Here is a 13,668-nt window from a genome sequence, read left to right on the forward strand (position 1 = left end):
ATTATTTAAAATGTGTCTCGTTGTATTAATGTTATTAGCGTAATGTATTGTACTCTAGCGTTGTATTGTGAGTAAGAATTTTATTTTAAAAGAAGTCATAATTAGTTATCCTTATAATTAACAATTATTTTTTTCCTTTTGAAAGTGTTTATGTAAAAAGTTCGTCTCTTGTAAATAGCCCGTTGTAAATATGTATTTATCTGTAGTACCTATGTAATTAGTGTTGCGTGTAATAAAGTTGCATTAAAAAAGTAAATTCTTGGTTTTCACGTGACGTCATCAAAAATCTAAAACCCAGAATCGAAAGACCCTGAGTTTTTATCCTTTAATGGCAATTAGACGTGCATAATATAAATCCTTTTGAAGGTTTTTTAGCTCGATAGCATTCGCCGTCTTTAAGTTAGAGCATTTTGAATTTCGAAGTTTCACGCCACACGAGATCAAACATGGCCGCCCGAAGGCTGTCACGTATTCTTTAAAAAATGCTTCATCCTGCGATTTTTAACAACCTGGACAGTTGAGGTTTCACGAGAAGTGATATTGTAAATGTTAACTTGTTCATAAGAATGATCTGACCGCTTTTTGTAGTAGAATTGAATGCCAGATGTTTTCATTGATTTCCGGCCGCCATGTTGGAGCCCAAGCAGTTGGGCTCCAACATGGCGATTCCATACTGTGCTCTCTAAATTTGCGTGAAACATTTTGACAGATAACTCCAGTACGGAATAACGTACAGACCTGAGACTTGGACAAGTAGTTTATATATAGTTTTCTACAACCTGTAATATTTTTGATTTTTGTGACTCAATAGTTTTGGATTTATTTTTTCGCGGCGTGACAGTAAAAACCACGTATAAATACAAAATTTAACCCTTTTGGATCTTCTCTGACCGGGGGGAAGGGTAACTTCCAGAATATTTAAGCAATCACAATGAAACTTATAGAATGTATTGTATGTCCAAACATCTTTCTTTTGGTATACGTTACGTGGGATGATGACGTCACATCACGTGACAATGACATCATGATGTTAAAACAGCCGCCATCGTGGATTTCAATTTTTTTCCAAAATGCCAAAAAACCACCCAAAATTACTGCAAAGTACTCAAAATCAATAAAAATTTGCTTTAAACTAGGGCTTTCCACAAGTTGCTCGGCAACTTTTTGGCAACTTTTCATGTTTCGAGCAACTTTTTCCCCTTTGAGCAACTTTTTTCCTCTCGAGCAACTTGTTGCATTTTGAGCAATTTTCAGACCGAAGATCTTCGAAGATTATCCGAGTGTTGTTCAAAGGCAATACGAACGTTTCCGAAGATTGACGAAGTTCGCCGAAGATTTCCGAGAAACATCTGACGACGTTTCAACTTTCGGCTCATTCAGCCTTAAAACATTACAAAACTCGTCATTAAACATGTCGTCATCGATATTTTCACGATTTTTCTTAGTTATAGAAAACTTTGTTATTTAAAAAGATTTCCCCTTAATATGTTATTTAGATACTTCTTTTGCTCTAAAATTTCATAAAACTGCATAGAAATTTTACCGTAGAAGGGAAATTAGCATATATTTAGAGAAATTCTCTTGATTAGAAGCAGCGTTTTGGATTTTTAAGTGCAACTTGCGAGCAACTTTTATTATCAGAAGCAACTTTTTTGGATTTTTGGAGCAACTTTTGAGCAACTTTTTGAGAAATAACGGGCAACTTTTTGGGAAATCTCGAGCAACTTGTGGAAAGCCCTACTTTAAACCCGTAAAAATGTAAAAATTCCATTTAAGTTGATTTTTATTAACAGAAACACGCAAAGTTACAAATTTGGAAAAACATGCCTGTCAAAATGCCGTTGCCATGGTGATGTCAAGTTCCTGACACATCATCCAACACTACTAAATTATTGCCAGATAAATTTAGGAAAACTCAGAAAGTTTGGCAGCGTTTGGTTAAATCTTACAAATGTTATAAGCGCTCAAAGTCAGCTCAAGCCTCAAAACCCCCCCCCCCCCCCCCGGTCTGAATAGGGTTAAATGCTCAGGAGACAATATATATATTTTTAGAAATAGGTTCAATAACAAAGTTGTAGCAATTGATTATTTGGTAGCCATCAAGGTTTAATTGCAGCCATAAACAAGTGATATTTCTTACCAGCGTTGTTTAAGTTTTACATTTTAGCTAACGTTCTGCATAATTTGTTGGTAGGGATTTGAACAATAACCAGTTGAAGGACTTGCCTTATGGAATTTTCGATCACAATACTTGGCTGCGCTGGCTGTAAGTTAATTATAAGCAACCTCAGCCGCATTATGGGGGCAGGATGCTTGCTAAGAATGCTCTCTTCTTTTATCAAGCGTATTTCTTATGACCCAATCAATCACCATCACGAAGATGAAGCCAGACATAACACAGCCATGCTTCACACCACTTCCCACCTCAAAACAAATGTGTAATGATATTGATGTATATGATAGGAACGCCGTATTCTTGCATAGTGGACAATAACTTATCCTCTAATAACGCTATCGAAAGCTTTCCTGAAGACAACGAAGTTTACGTAAGTTGGGGCTTGCCATTACATTCACCGCTCGAGGATGTTTCAATATGTGTTCCATTGTTCCCCTTCCTTGTCTGAATCCAGCCTGTTTTTGACGCAGCTTCTCATCTACAAGCTTCTTAGTTCTTATCTACTGACAAGCATTAAACCTGATGTTTAGAACGAAAAAAGAAGAAAATGTGTGGCAATTGATTATTTGGTAGCAATCAAGGTTTAATTGTAGCCATAAACAAGTGATATTTCTTACCAGCGTTGTTTAAATTTTACATTTTAGCTATAACGTTCTGCATAATTTGTTGGTAGGGAGTTGAACAATAACCAGTTGAAGGACTTGCCATATGGAATTTTCGATCACAATACTCGGCTGAGATGGCTGTAAGTTAAGATTCTACTTCTTTATCTACAGGGCATCATTAATCCTATTTAATCCCAGAAGAGTATAAAACTTGCAGCCTGAAAAGTTCCAGTTTATGGAAAGAGCCCGAAACGTTCCATATTGTTTGCCAGCTTTAACTGTAATCTTGTTGTTTTTTACTATTTGATAAATTGGTTTCTGTACTTTGCTACCCAAAATACAACTGATGTTTTTTTCGAATCGATTTCGTCTTTCGTATTTCTCTTACTTTTTGTTCTGTTTCCAGATTGACCAGTTCCACAAGAGAAACATACTTCTGAAAATAAAATTTACTGCATTATATTCTGTGGTTATTAGGCTTTAAGTACAATTATTCACTTCAACCGTCCGATTTGATTTCTTCTCCTCAAACGGTCTTTTGGAAGGTACACATTTCGTACTGTTGGAAATAGCCTTTAACTAGTGCCCAATATCTCCCATGAGCAACAACTTTTATACCATAATCAAGAGAATTCTCGCGCGCTGATTGGTCCAAAGATATGGTCGATGAGAGTATAGACCATGAAAGTGACGTCAGATCACGCCACGCACACGCGCGGGCTAAAAGATGTGTAAGTTTGGTCTCCATGAATGAAAGCGAATTTCATCGTGTTTTGTTTGAATCAAGTACGCATTTGTTTTCGGAATTTAGGATTGAACTTCTACTTAGGTGATCGGTCGAAAGAAAATTGACCAGCCTTTTAAATTTTTGGTCTAACTGAGAAGAACGGTGCTAGCGAACCGGCAGGTTTAGTGAACGAGCTCTAACAAGATCGTCAGAAAGAAAAATAATCTTGCTCTCTTCAAGCGATAGGCACACACTCAACGAGAGAGGAAAAGGTAATTAAAGTTGTTATTCTTTGAATTATTGTTTATCTTCTTTCGTATCATTGTCGTTTTTACGTGTCGGACCGGAATCTTTACGTCCAACCGGCAAAGTTTCTTCACGGTCATGCAGGCATTGCTTTTGATAAATACTTGTTCGAGTTTGTTATGGTATAAAACAAATCGACCACATTTTTCCATGGTCTACACTCTTATAGACCATAGAAATGACGCCATAAAATGTCTAAAACTTTGCAGTGAAACCACTCGGCTAACGCCTCGTGGTTCCACTTGAGTTTTGAACATTTTCTGACGTCATTTCTAGCTATGGTCTATAAGAGTGTAGACCATGGAAAAATGTGGTCGATTTGTTAAATATACATTATTCTTACATAGGTAAGGAAATCTATCATTAAACTTCACAAAAATGCCACTCAATGTTTGGGGACTTCAATACTGTATTCGTATTGAGGAACTAAACACACGTGACTTAACGATCTCTTGCTATTTCATCAAAATTCACCGAAACACAGAAGCCATTTATTTGCCTCAATTTGGCACAAAATTGGTACGAAATAGCTAATCAAGCGTAAATTTATCAATAAGAATCAAAATATTGGCAAAGAAAAGTTTTCGGAGCGTTTTCAGAGCCATATAATGTTGTGATAGCAAATGTAAAAATAGCAGCGAAAGATTTTCCTCACAAGTTCGCTCAATTCAACATTTAGGCATATCAAAGTTAAGAAACAAGAAAGTAATACTACATACATGCCACTTATCGACACTCAGATGCTTTCTTTTGAAGAATTTGTTCTTCATCGCTGCACTTTAATCATTGTAGGTAGGTAGGTAGGTAGGTAGGTAGGTAGGTAGGTAGGTAGGTAGGTAGGTAGGTAATACTTTATTTAAAACACGGTAAATTCCATTCAGGTATACATAATAAAAAGAACAAGGAATAAAAACACTAACTACACTAACTAAGAGAGGCTAACTACTAGAAAGAACAAACAAACAAACAAAAACCTGCTTTACAAGGACGCCGTGTATTTATAATTTAAATGCAAAATGAGCCGAACTTGTGATTTTTCAATTTGTTCTTAAATTCGCTAAGTGTGATGGATTCGATCGATCTCAATTGACATGTACTGTTGCTTTGAGGCGCGCTGAAATTAGCCATTCCATCGTGGTTTATCCTTCGTGAAAGGTGTAAACAGGTTGTCAATAAAGTCATTCAAAGAGCTGTTCAAAGTTCACGGAAGGACACTTCTCTCAGCCAGTTTGCATGAAATAAATTTAACTGGAAAATAAACAGCCGCCATCTTGAATTTCTACCTTTGAGCCTGCCGTTTCAGTCAGCGGTACGGCCGTTCACTGGGCATCACGCGTGACCACACGCGTGTTCATTTGCTTTTCCTCCGCGAATGTTCGTTTTCAGGTAGGATGCGTTTGCGATGAAAATGAGAATATTTTCAATTTGTCGTAGGGAAAAAATTTCCTCCCCTACAGCTTGATGTGTACCGCAATGTGATGCTGAACGAACTCTAGGGTGCTTACCATTTGTTGGAGAGAACCGGTTGGAATGACCACTGAAAAATGGAAAGGCTTTTTTCCAAAATTAGCAAACTAACCGAAATAGATGTCACTTACCATTTGTAGCTCAGTTTCCTGTTATTTCTTTCCGTTGGTAGGAGACCTGATGCATGGGAAACTAGAAATGGGAAACCTTCCGTCAATTTCCGAAGAGATTTTCCGGAAAAAATACTGTTCCATTTGACTTTCACCGAAACAGAGTTCTTTATTAAACATCAATTAAGTCAATACTTTAAACTGAGATTAGCACTGTAATGAGGGAAAATAACCTCACTATTATTAATTAATTATAAAGCCTCTGCAAACCGGCTACTATGGCATGTGGCAAGTAGATATATGTTCCTTGATATACAAGTAGTTCCGGTACATGTATTAGAATACAAAGGTATTGCAATGAGAACTAAGGTGTAAACAGTAACTTCAAATAACGACTTTAAAAACTATGACAATAAAATTAATCCATAATAATAAACCAGCAGAGAGGGATAAAACAGGGAAGGGTGGGAGGGAAATTTTGGTTCTGTGATTGAGGAAAGTGCAAGAACTGTGTTGTGCACGGCTGAGCATGTGATTATACAGTGCGAGATTTCACGTGCATGATACTTGCTGATTGGCTGAGCGGGATCACTCGACATATCACCCGACATGGGTAACTCATATATGGGAAGTGATCCATGACCGGAAGTGGCCTGATTTATTCTCTCTACTGGGGTGTATGGTTAGACATTAACTAGAATTTATATTTTGGTATAAATTGGCTTATAAAACTGCTCTGACGTCTCGGCAATAGAAGAAGGCAGTATTGCCGAAACGTCGGAGCAGTTTTATACCGCCATTTAGCGTCATTTTGAAACATAAACAATTATTTTTAGCAGAAAAGACGCTAAACAGTTTTCAACTATTATTAAACAAATCTAAATGTCAACGTCTCCCAGTTACTTCCTAGACATTTGTATTTTTATTGCTTGTTCAAATTCCCCTCCCCTGGCGGAAAATAGTGATTAATACCGCGCATAACGATTACATTTTTTGATCAAATTCCCCTACCCCGGGGTAAGTATAACATGGGGTTTAAGCTCTCTACAAAAGTCTGTATTCGCGTCTTTGTAACTCACATAGGCACTTAAATTGAGTCGGTGATGAAGATGATTTAAATTTAGCGACACTTAATTTTGGTGCATTTTAATTTAGCGATTTTTTGAAAAATCGCTAATATCGCTAAATTAAAGTGTCGCAAAAATTTCATGTAATAAGGTACTATCTGCGAGACACACGTATAAAGTTTGAAATTGTTGAAAGAAGCCGAACAGCATTGACGCAGTCATAGAATCAGTTTTTACAGTCACAAAGCGGCTATGCATTGGAAATATAAATTAAGCTAACTGATTAGTTAGCAGCCTTTTTACTTATCTACTGGCAAACATTAATCCTGTTGAGTACGAAAAGAGAAGATAGGTCGGAGCTAAATGAACTTGGTATCCATCAGATTTAATTGCTAATCATAGACAAGTAAACGTTCCCGCTGTAGCCGCTAAAATCTCTAAGCACACCGAATCGGCCACAGGTTAAACCAAACACACGAAAACAGTCATAAGGTAGAATAAACACAAATCCATGTTCCAAACGCGTGCCACCCTCTGTACTTTAATCTCACAATCTTGAACTCGGTCACTGCACAAGGGCACTTCTCACAGTTTGCCCGATGAGCTCGAAGACTCGAAAATACACAATTACACGTTTGCACCTTTGCACGGTTTCTATAAAGAAATACAAAGAGTACATGCTAAGAAATACTTGCTAAAAAGCACCGGTGTACAAGACGGGCAAGAAATACTTACGAAACACGCTGAACCTATGTAAACTTCGATACACGAGGAAAAATCCTTACACTCACATGGTCGCCCCCTGAACATGGCGTCCATTTTACTACATGTGTTTTCACTGCACTGCGCAGGCCTGAACTAGAGCGTGAAACCGCTGTACAGTACAACCAAAGCTTGAGCTTACACCCGCTAACATTGTTTTAATTTTGCATTTAATTAGTTAACGTTAAGAGATTATTTAATTGCAGGTATTTGAACAATAACCAATTCAAGGACTTTCCTAATGGATTTTTCGATAGTTTAACAGCACTGACCCGGCTGTAAGTTAAGACTCTACTTCTTCATCCACAGAACACAACTAATCCTATCAAATCTCACAAGAGTAGAATAGTCGAAGCATCTAGCTGTTTTTACTCTTAAGTTAATTGCTTTCTGAACTTCGCTACCTAACATGCATGTACATGTAAATTCGATTTGGTCGAACCAATGTTTTTCCATCTTTTTCCCCTACATTTGTTTTTTCTGTTTTTACTACCTTGATCCTTGTTAGACTATACGTTAGTTTTAAAAGCTTTATGTTTCCCTTCTGTGCTAATCTAAATGGACTTTTTACTGGGCAAGCGACGATAGTGCAAGCCTGCATGATATTAAAACTAATGCAACAAACTACTGGGACTATGCAAGTTTTTGAACACAAATAAGTCAAATATCAAATAGCAGATTTTATTAACAACCGCGCTATAGTTAAGGTTTTTTAACCAGGGCAATAGATTTTAGATCAATAGTAAGAATTTAAACTCCAGAAATTTGACCCTTTCTCTTTTTTGGGACTTTTTTTTCAAGTTAGAAAGCCAATATTTTAACAGGGTTTCATCTTCAGTTTCTTAAAACTGTTATGTGCAGTTCTGGCGATGTTATTGCCATCTCTTCGTAATGGCTGTGTGTTGGTCCGGTGATATATAGTTCGTCGTTTGATATTTGATTTGTCCAGAAGACTTTGATTATCTTTCTCATGCATTTCCTGTAAAAAGCATCGAGTTTTTTCATCTCTGCGGTGGTGGTTCTCTACGTCTCTGCCCCATACAATAGAACGGCCACTGCATTGGTGCTAAAAATGCGCCGCTTGGTCTTAGAGTTGTACTTTGATGACTTCCAAAGGGGCGATAGGATAGCGAAAGGATTTTTTGCAAGGGCCAGTCTTAGCCTGATGTCTGCCTCCGTTCCACCATGCTTGTCTAGCATTGCACCAAGGTATGGGAATGCCTCGACGTCTTCCAGTTGGTTACCCTCAACAGTGATGGGATCGCTCTTCATGCATTTCAGGCGCATGGTCTTGGTTTTGCTGGGGTTAATAATAAGCAACCTCAGCCGTATCATGGGGGCGGGATGTGTTTTTCCTGCATGTCGCTATGTCTGCTTGCTAAGAATGCTCTCTTCTTTTATCAAGCGTATTTCTCATGACCCAATCAATCACCATCACGAAGATGAAGCCAGACATAACACAGCCCTGCTTCACACCATTTCTCACCTCAAACCGGTCTGATGTTCTTTTGCCTTCAAGGACGCAACTTGAGCTCTGGTCATACAGATCTCTAATGATGTTGATGTATATGATAGGAACGCCGTATTCTTGCATAGTGGACCATAACATATCTTCTGATGACGCTATCGAAAGCTTCCTGAAGTCAACGAAGTTTACGTAAATTGGAGCCTGCCATTACATTCACCGCTCAAGGATGTTTCAGTGTGGGAATAATAATTATGTGTTTCATTGTTCCCCTTCCTTGTCTGAATCCAGCCTGTTTTTGACGCAGCTTCTCACCTACACCCTTCGCAATTCTTATCTACTGACAAGCGTTGTTTAAGTTTTACATTTTAGCTAACGTTCTGCATAATTTGTTGGTAGGGAGTTGAACAATAACCAGTTGAAGGACTTGCCTTATGGAATTTTCGATCACAATACTCGGCTGCTCTTTCTGTAAGTTAAGACTCTACTTCTTTATCTACAGGGCATCATTAATCCTATTTAATCCCAGAAGAGTATAAAACTTGCAGCCTGAAAAGTTCCAGTTTATGGAAAGAGCCCGAAACGTTCCATATTGTTTGCTAGCGTTATCTGTAATCTTGTTGTTTTTTACTTTTTGATAAATTGGTTTCTGTACTTTGCTACCCAAAATGCAACTGATGTTTTTTTCGAATCGATTTCGTCTTTCGTATTTCTCTTACTTTTTGTTCTGTTTCCAGATTGACCAGTTCCACAAGAGAAACATACTTCTGAAAATAAAACTTACTGCATTATATTCTGTGGTTATTAGGCTTTAAGTACAATAATTCACTTCAACCGTCCGATTTGATTTCTTCTCCTCAAACGGTCTTTTGGAAGGTACACATTTCGTACTGTTGGAAATAGCCTTTAACTAGTACCCAATATCTCCCATGAGCTACAACTTTTATACCATAATCCAGAGAATTCTCGCGCGCTGATTGGTCCAAAGTTATGGTCGATGAGAGTATAGACCATGAAAGTGACGTCAGATCACGCCACGCACACGCGCGGGCTAAAAGATGTGTAAGTTTGGTCTCCATGAATGAAAGCAAATTTCATCGTGTTTTGTTTGAATCAAGTACGCATTTGTTTTCGGAATTTATTATTGAATTTCTACTTAGGTGATCTGTCGAAAGAAAATTGACCAGCCTTTTAAATTTTTGGTCTAACTGAGAATAACGGTGCTAGCGAACCGGCAGGGGACTGTCGATGTTTAGTGAACGAGCTCTAACAAGATCTTCAGAAAGAAAAATAATCTTGCTCGCTTCAAGCGATAGGCACACACTCAACGAGAGAGGAAAAGGTAATTAAAGTTGTTATTCTCTGAATTATTGTTTATCTTCTTTCGTATCATTGTCGTTTTTACGTGTCGGACCGGAATCTTTACGTCCAACCGGCAAAGTTTCTTCACGGTCATGCAGGCATTGCTTTTGATAAATACTTGTTCAAGTTTGTTATGTATAGGTAATCGCATGGGGCCGAGTAAAATTAAGGATTAATATCACGCGTGTTTTCAGAAGTTGTAGAAATTGCCAGAGTCGCAAAGCGACGAGGGCAATTTCTAAACTTCTGAAAACACAAGTGATATTAATCCTTATTTTTCACATGGCTCGTTTTCCTTTGTTCTTCCAGGCTGGTTATATTGAATAAACCCCGCTAATTAACAACTGTCTGAAAAGCTGGGAGCGGCTTTGATTGTAACAGGGGAGAGCGGGGCTGATATTCTAATATTCCACCAGGGGAATATTAGATTTGATAACCCCCTAAGGGAATATTTCGATAATATTCCCCTCGTAGCAAATCCACAAGCCTCGCATTACAAACAAAACCACAACTTTACTTTATTACGTTACATTCATTTTACCTTGACTGTTGTTACATTTTCAATACTACTGAGCAATTGCTTAATTGAAAACACGAGAAATGCGTTCCGGAACTCGTGCCTCGACGTTTGCTTTTTCAGAATTCCGAAGCAGTTTATTCTGTTCGGTTGCTAACACACTCCAAGCATTCAAACGCCTAAAGGTTACCTTTTTTGTCTTCTTCGGAATCCTTCACTATTCCTGGCCAGCAGCTCTTTTAATTTGTCATCGTCAACGATGATCTCTCTAGCCTCTTCGACGTTTTCTTCCCATTTGTTTCCACCTGGTTAAAGCTAAACAACCCTTTTGTCGCCTCCTCAATGCTAATTAAACTGAGCGTTTTCGCGATCGTAGTCCTCTTCCCGATTCTTAGAGGACAGCAGGCTCTAAGTTATTGCCTGGATTTGTCGAAAAATTAGAACTTTCCTTCGCAGACTCACTCACTTCTACCAACTTTGCAGTTAATTGGTGAAAAAAGGTGGTTACAAAGTTGTCGGTACTATTAGGCAATTACAAAATCCCAATGCGTACTTTCGGAATCTTTAATCTTTTGTAAAAATAGTTTGGCACGCATATTGATTGTTTTTATCGGCATATCAAAAACGAAAAATAACCTGTATATTATAAAATTTAACAAAGTGGAAACCCCAGTGCGTCTTTTCGGAACCTTTCTCCTGTTGTTAAGTGTGTGTCGAGAAAAAAAAACATTTGTTTTTCTTCAGCGTATTCTTATTGTTTTAAGCCACTGTTGATACCTCGCCCATGTGAAAAATAAGCCGGTTATTTTAAGGCACCTCGGGAATATGTGATTTATTCACCTCGGGCTGCGCCCTCGGTGAATAAATCGCATATTCCCTCGTTGCCTAAAAATAACCCTTACTTAATTTTACGAGGAAACATGTGATTACTTGTTTATGACATAGAGGGCAAAATTTTCTGAAAATTGTCGATGCTAATAATAACTTATGTACAGCGCGAAGCTTAATTTGGCTTGCGAAACGAAAACATTCCTCATAATCGAGCAAATCTTGACGTTCGGAAGAGACTAACGCCGACAGTAGTATGCAATGAAAGGTATGAAAGTCGTGAAAATAATAAAAAAGCTATAAGCAACTGAACAAGCGAACACTCAATATAAACGTAAGCTTAATTTTATTCACCTGTTTGCACGTTTTGAAGCCTTCCTCTACGAGCGGCTTCACATGTCAGTCCTCGTCGACATAGATAACAGCATACGACGACCCCAAACAAACTTGTAGAAGTAACTTGTCCAGTAAATGTGACCTTCTTTCACAGAACAAACAATATATGTCCTCCTTTATATCCTGGGTTGCTGGTGATGAGTCTTAGAGATGACAGAAGTGAAACGGAGATGTCAGTTCCCGGCCGCTATGAATGAATTTGAATCGTCGCACAGTCGCAAGTGTCTGATGCAATTTTTGTACCGTTTTCAACTGTAATAATCTTCTGTTTCAGCTTTCGGATCTTCGTTTCAAGTTATCACCCCGTTTCCATTCCATTTTCATCACATATCTGCGGAAACTGAAGTCAAATTTCGAAAAGATCGATGTACAAGCGAGCGCTGTGTTTGAAAATTCTGCTCAAAATCCCGCCGTCTTGAAGCCAACGAAGTGCAGCGCGCTCAGCCAATCAGAAACGAGCAATTTTCCTGTTTGTCCAATCAGTATCAAGTAATTTTGCCCGGGGCAATTACCAAAATTAAGGAAAAATGCCCTCTGTCTCAGCCAATCAGCGTTAAGTAATTTTGCCCTCTATGTTATAAGGTATAAAACAAATCGACCACATTTTTCCATGGTCTACACTCTTATAGACCATAGAAATGACGCCATAAAATGTCTAAAACTTTGCAGTGAAACCACTCGGCTAACGCCTCGTGGTTCCACTTGAGTTTTGAACATTTTCTGACGTCATTTCTAGCTATGGTCTATAAGAGTGTAGACCATGGAAAAATGTGGTCGATTTGTTAAATATACATTATTCTTACATAGGTAAGGAAATCCATCATTTAACTTCACAAAAATGCCACAAAATATTTGGGGACTTCAATACTTTATTCGTATTGAGGAACTAAACACACGTGACTTAACGATCTCTTGCTATTTCATCAAAATTCACCGAAACACAGAAGCCATTTATTTGCCTCAATTTGGCACAAAATCGGTACGAAATAGCTAATCAAGCATAAATCTATCAATAACAATCACAATATTGGCAAAGAAAAGTTAGGGCATTTTTCGGAGCGTTTTCAGAGCCATATAATGTTGTGATAGCAAATGTAAAAATAGCAGCGAAAGATTTTCCTCACAAGCTCGCTCAATTCAACATTTAGGCATATCAAAGTTAAGAAACAAGAAAGTAATACTACATACATGCCACTTATCGACACTCAGATGCTTTATTTTGAAGAATTTGTTCTTCGTCGCTGCACTTCAATCATTCGATCGATCTCAATTGACATGTACTGTTGCTTTGAGGCACGCTGAACTTAGCCATTCCATCGTGGTTCATCCTTCGTGAAAGGTGTAAACAGGTTGTCAATAAAGTCACTTAAAGAGCTGTTCAAAGTTCACGGAAGGACACTTCTCTCAGCCAGTTTGCATGAAATAAATTTAACTGGAAAATAAATAGCCGCCATCTTGAATTTCTACCTTTGAGCCTGCCGTTTCAGTCAGCGGTACGGCCGTTCACAGGGCATCACGCGTGACCACACGCGTGTTCATTTGCTTTTCCTCCGCGAATGTTCGTTTTCAGGTAGGATGCGTTTGCGATGAAAATGAGAATATTTTCAATTTGTCGTAAGGAAAGAATTTCCTCCCCTACAGCTTGATGTGTACCGCAACGTGATGCTGAACGAACTCTAGGGTGCTTACCATTTGTTGGAGAGAACCGGTTGGAATGACCACTGAAAAATGGAAAGGCTTTTTTCCAAAATTAGCAAACTAACCGAAATAGATGTCACTTACCATTTGTAGCTCAGTTTCCTGTTATTTCTTTCCGTTGGTGGGAGACCTGATGCATGGGAAGCTAGAACTGGGAAACCTTGCAAATGGTAAGAAAATTT

The 13,668-nt window shown here is 38.2% G+C and overlaps 1 protein-coding gene across 1 annotated transcript in view; it reads left to right on the forward strand.

Annotated features, from left to right (window-relative positions):
• Window positions 1–8,662: 8,662 nt before the first annotated feature.
• The window catches only part of LOC144665010 (uncharacterized), a 58,720-nt gene continuing 53,714 nt past the window's right edge, over window positions 8,663–13,668 (forward strand). The window contains exons 1-2 of the mRNA XM_078526197.1: window positions 8,663–8,877; window positions 9,085–9,156. Coding sequence (XP_078382323.1) covers window positions 8,663–8,877; window positions 9,085–9,156 — 287 coding nt within the window. The remainder of the gene's footprint in view (window positions 8,878–9,084; window positions 9,157–13,668) is intronic.

Source organism: Oculina patagonica, chromosome 9 (genome assembly GCF_052425735.1).
Source record: "Oculina patagonica isolate OP01 chromosome 9, crgOcupat, whole genome shotgun sequence".
Lineage (NCBI taxonomy): Eukaryota > Metazoa > Cnidaria > Anthozoa > Scleractinia > Oculinidae > Oculina > Oculina patagonica.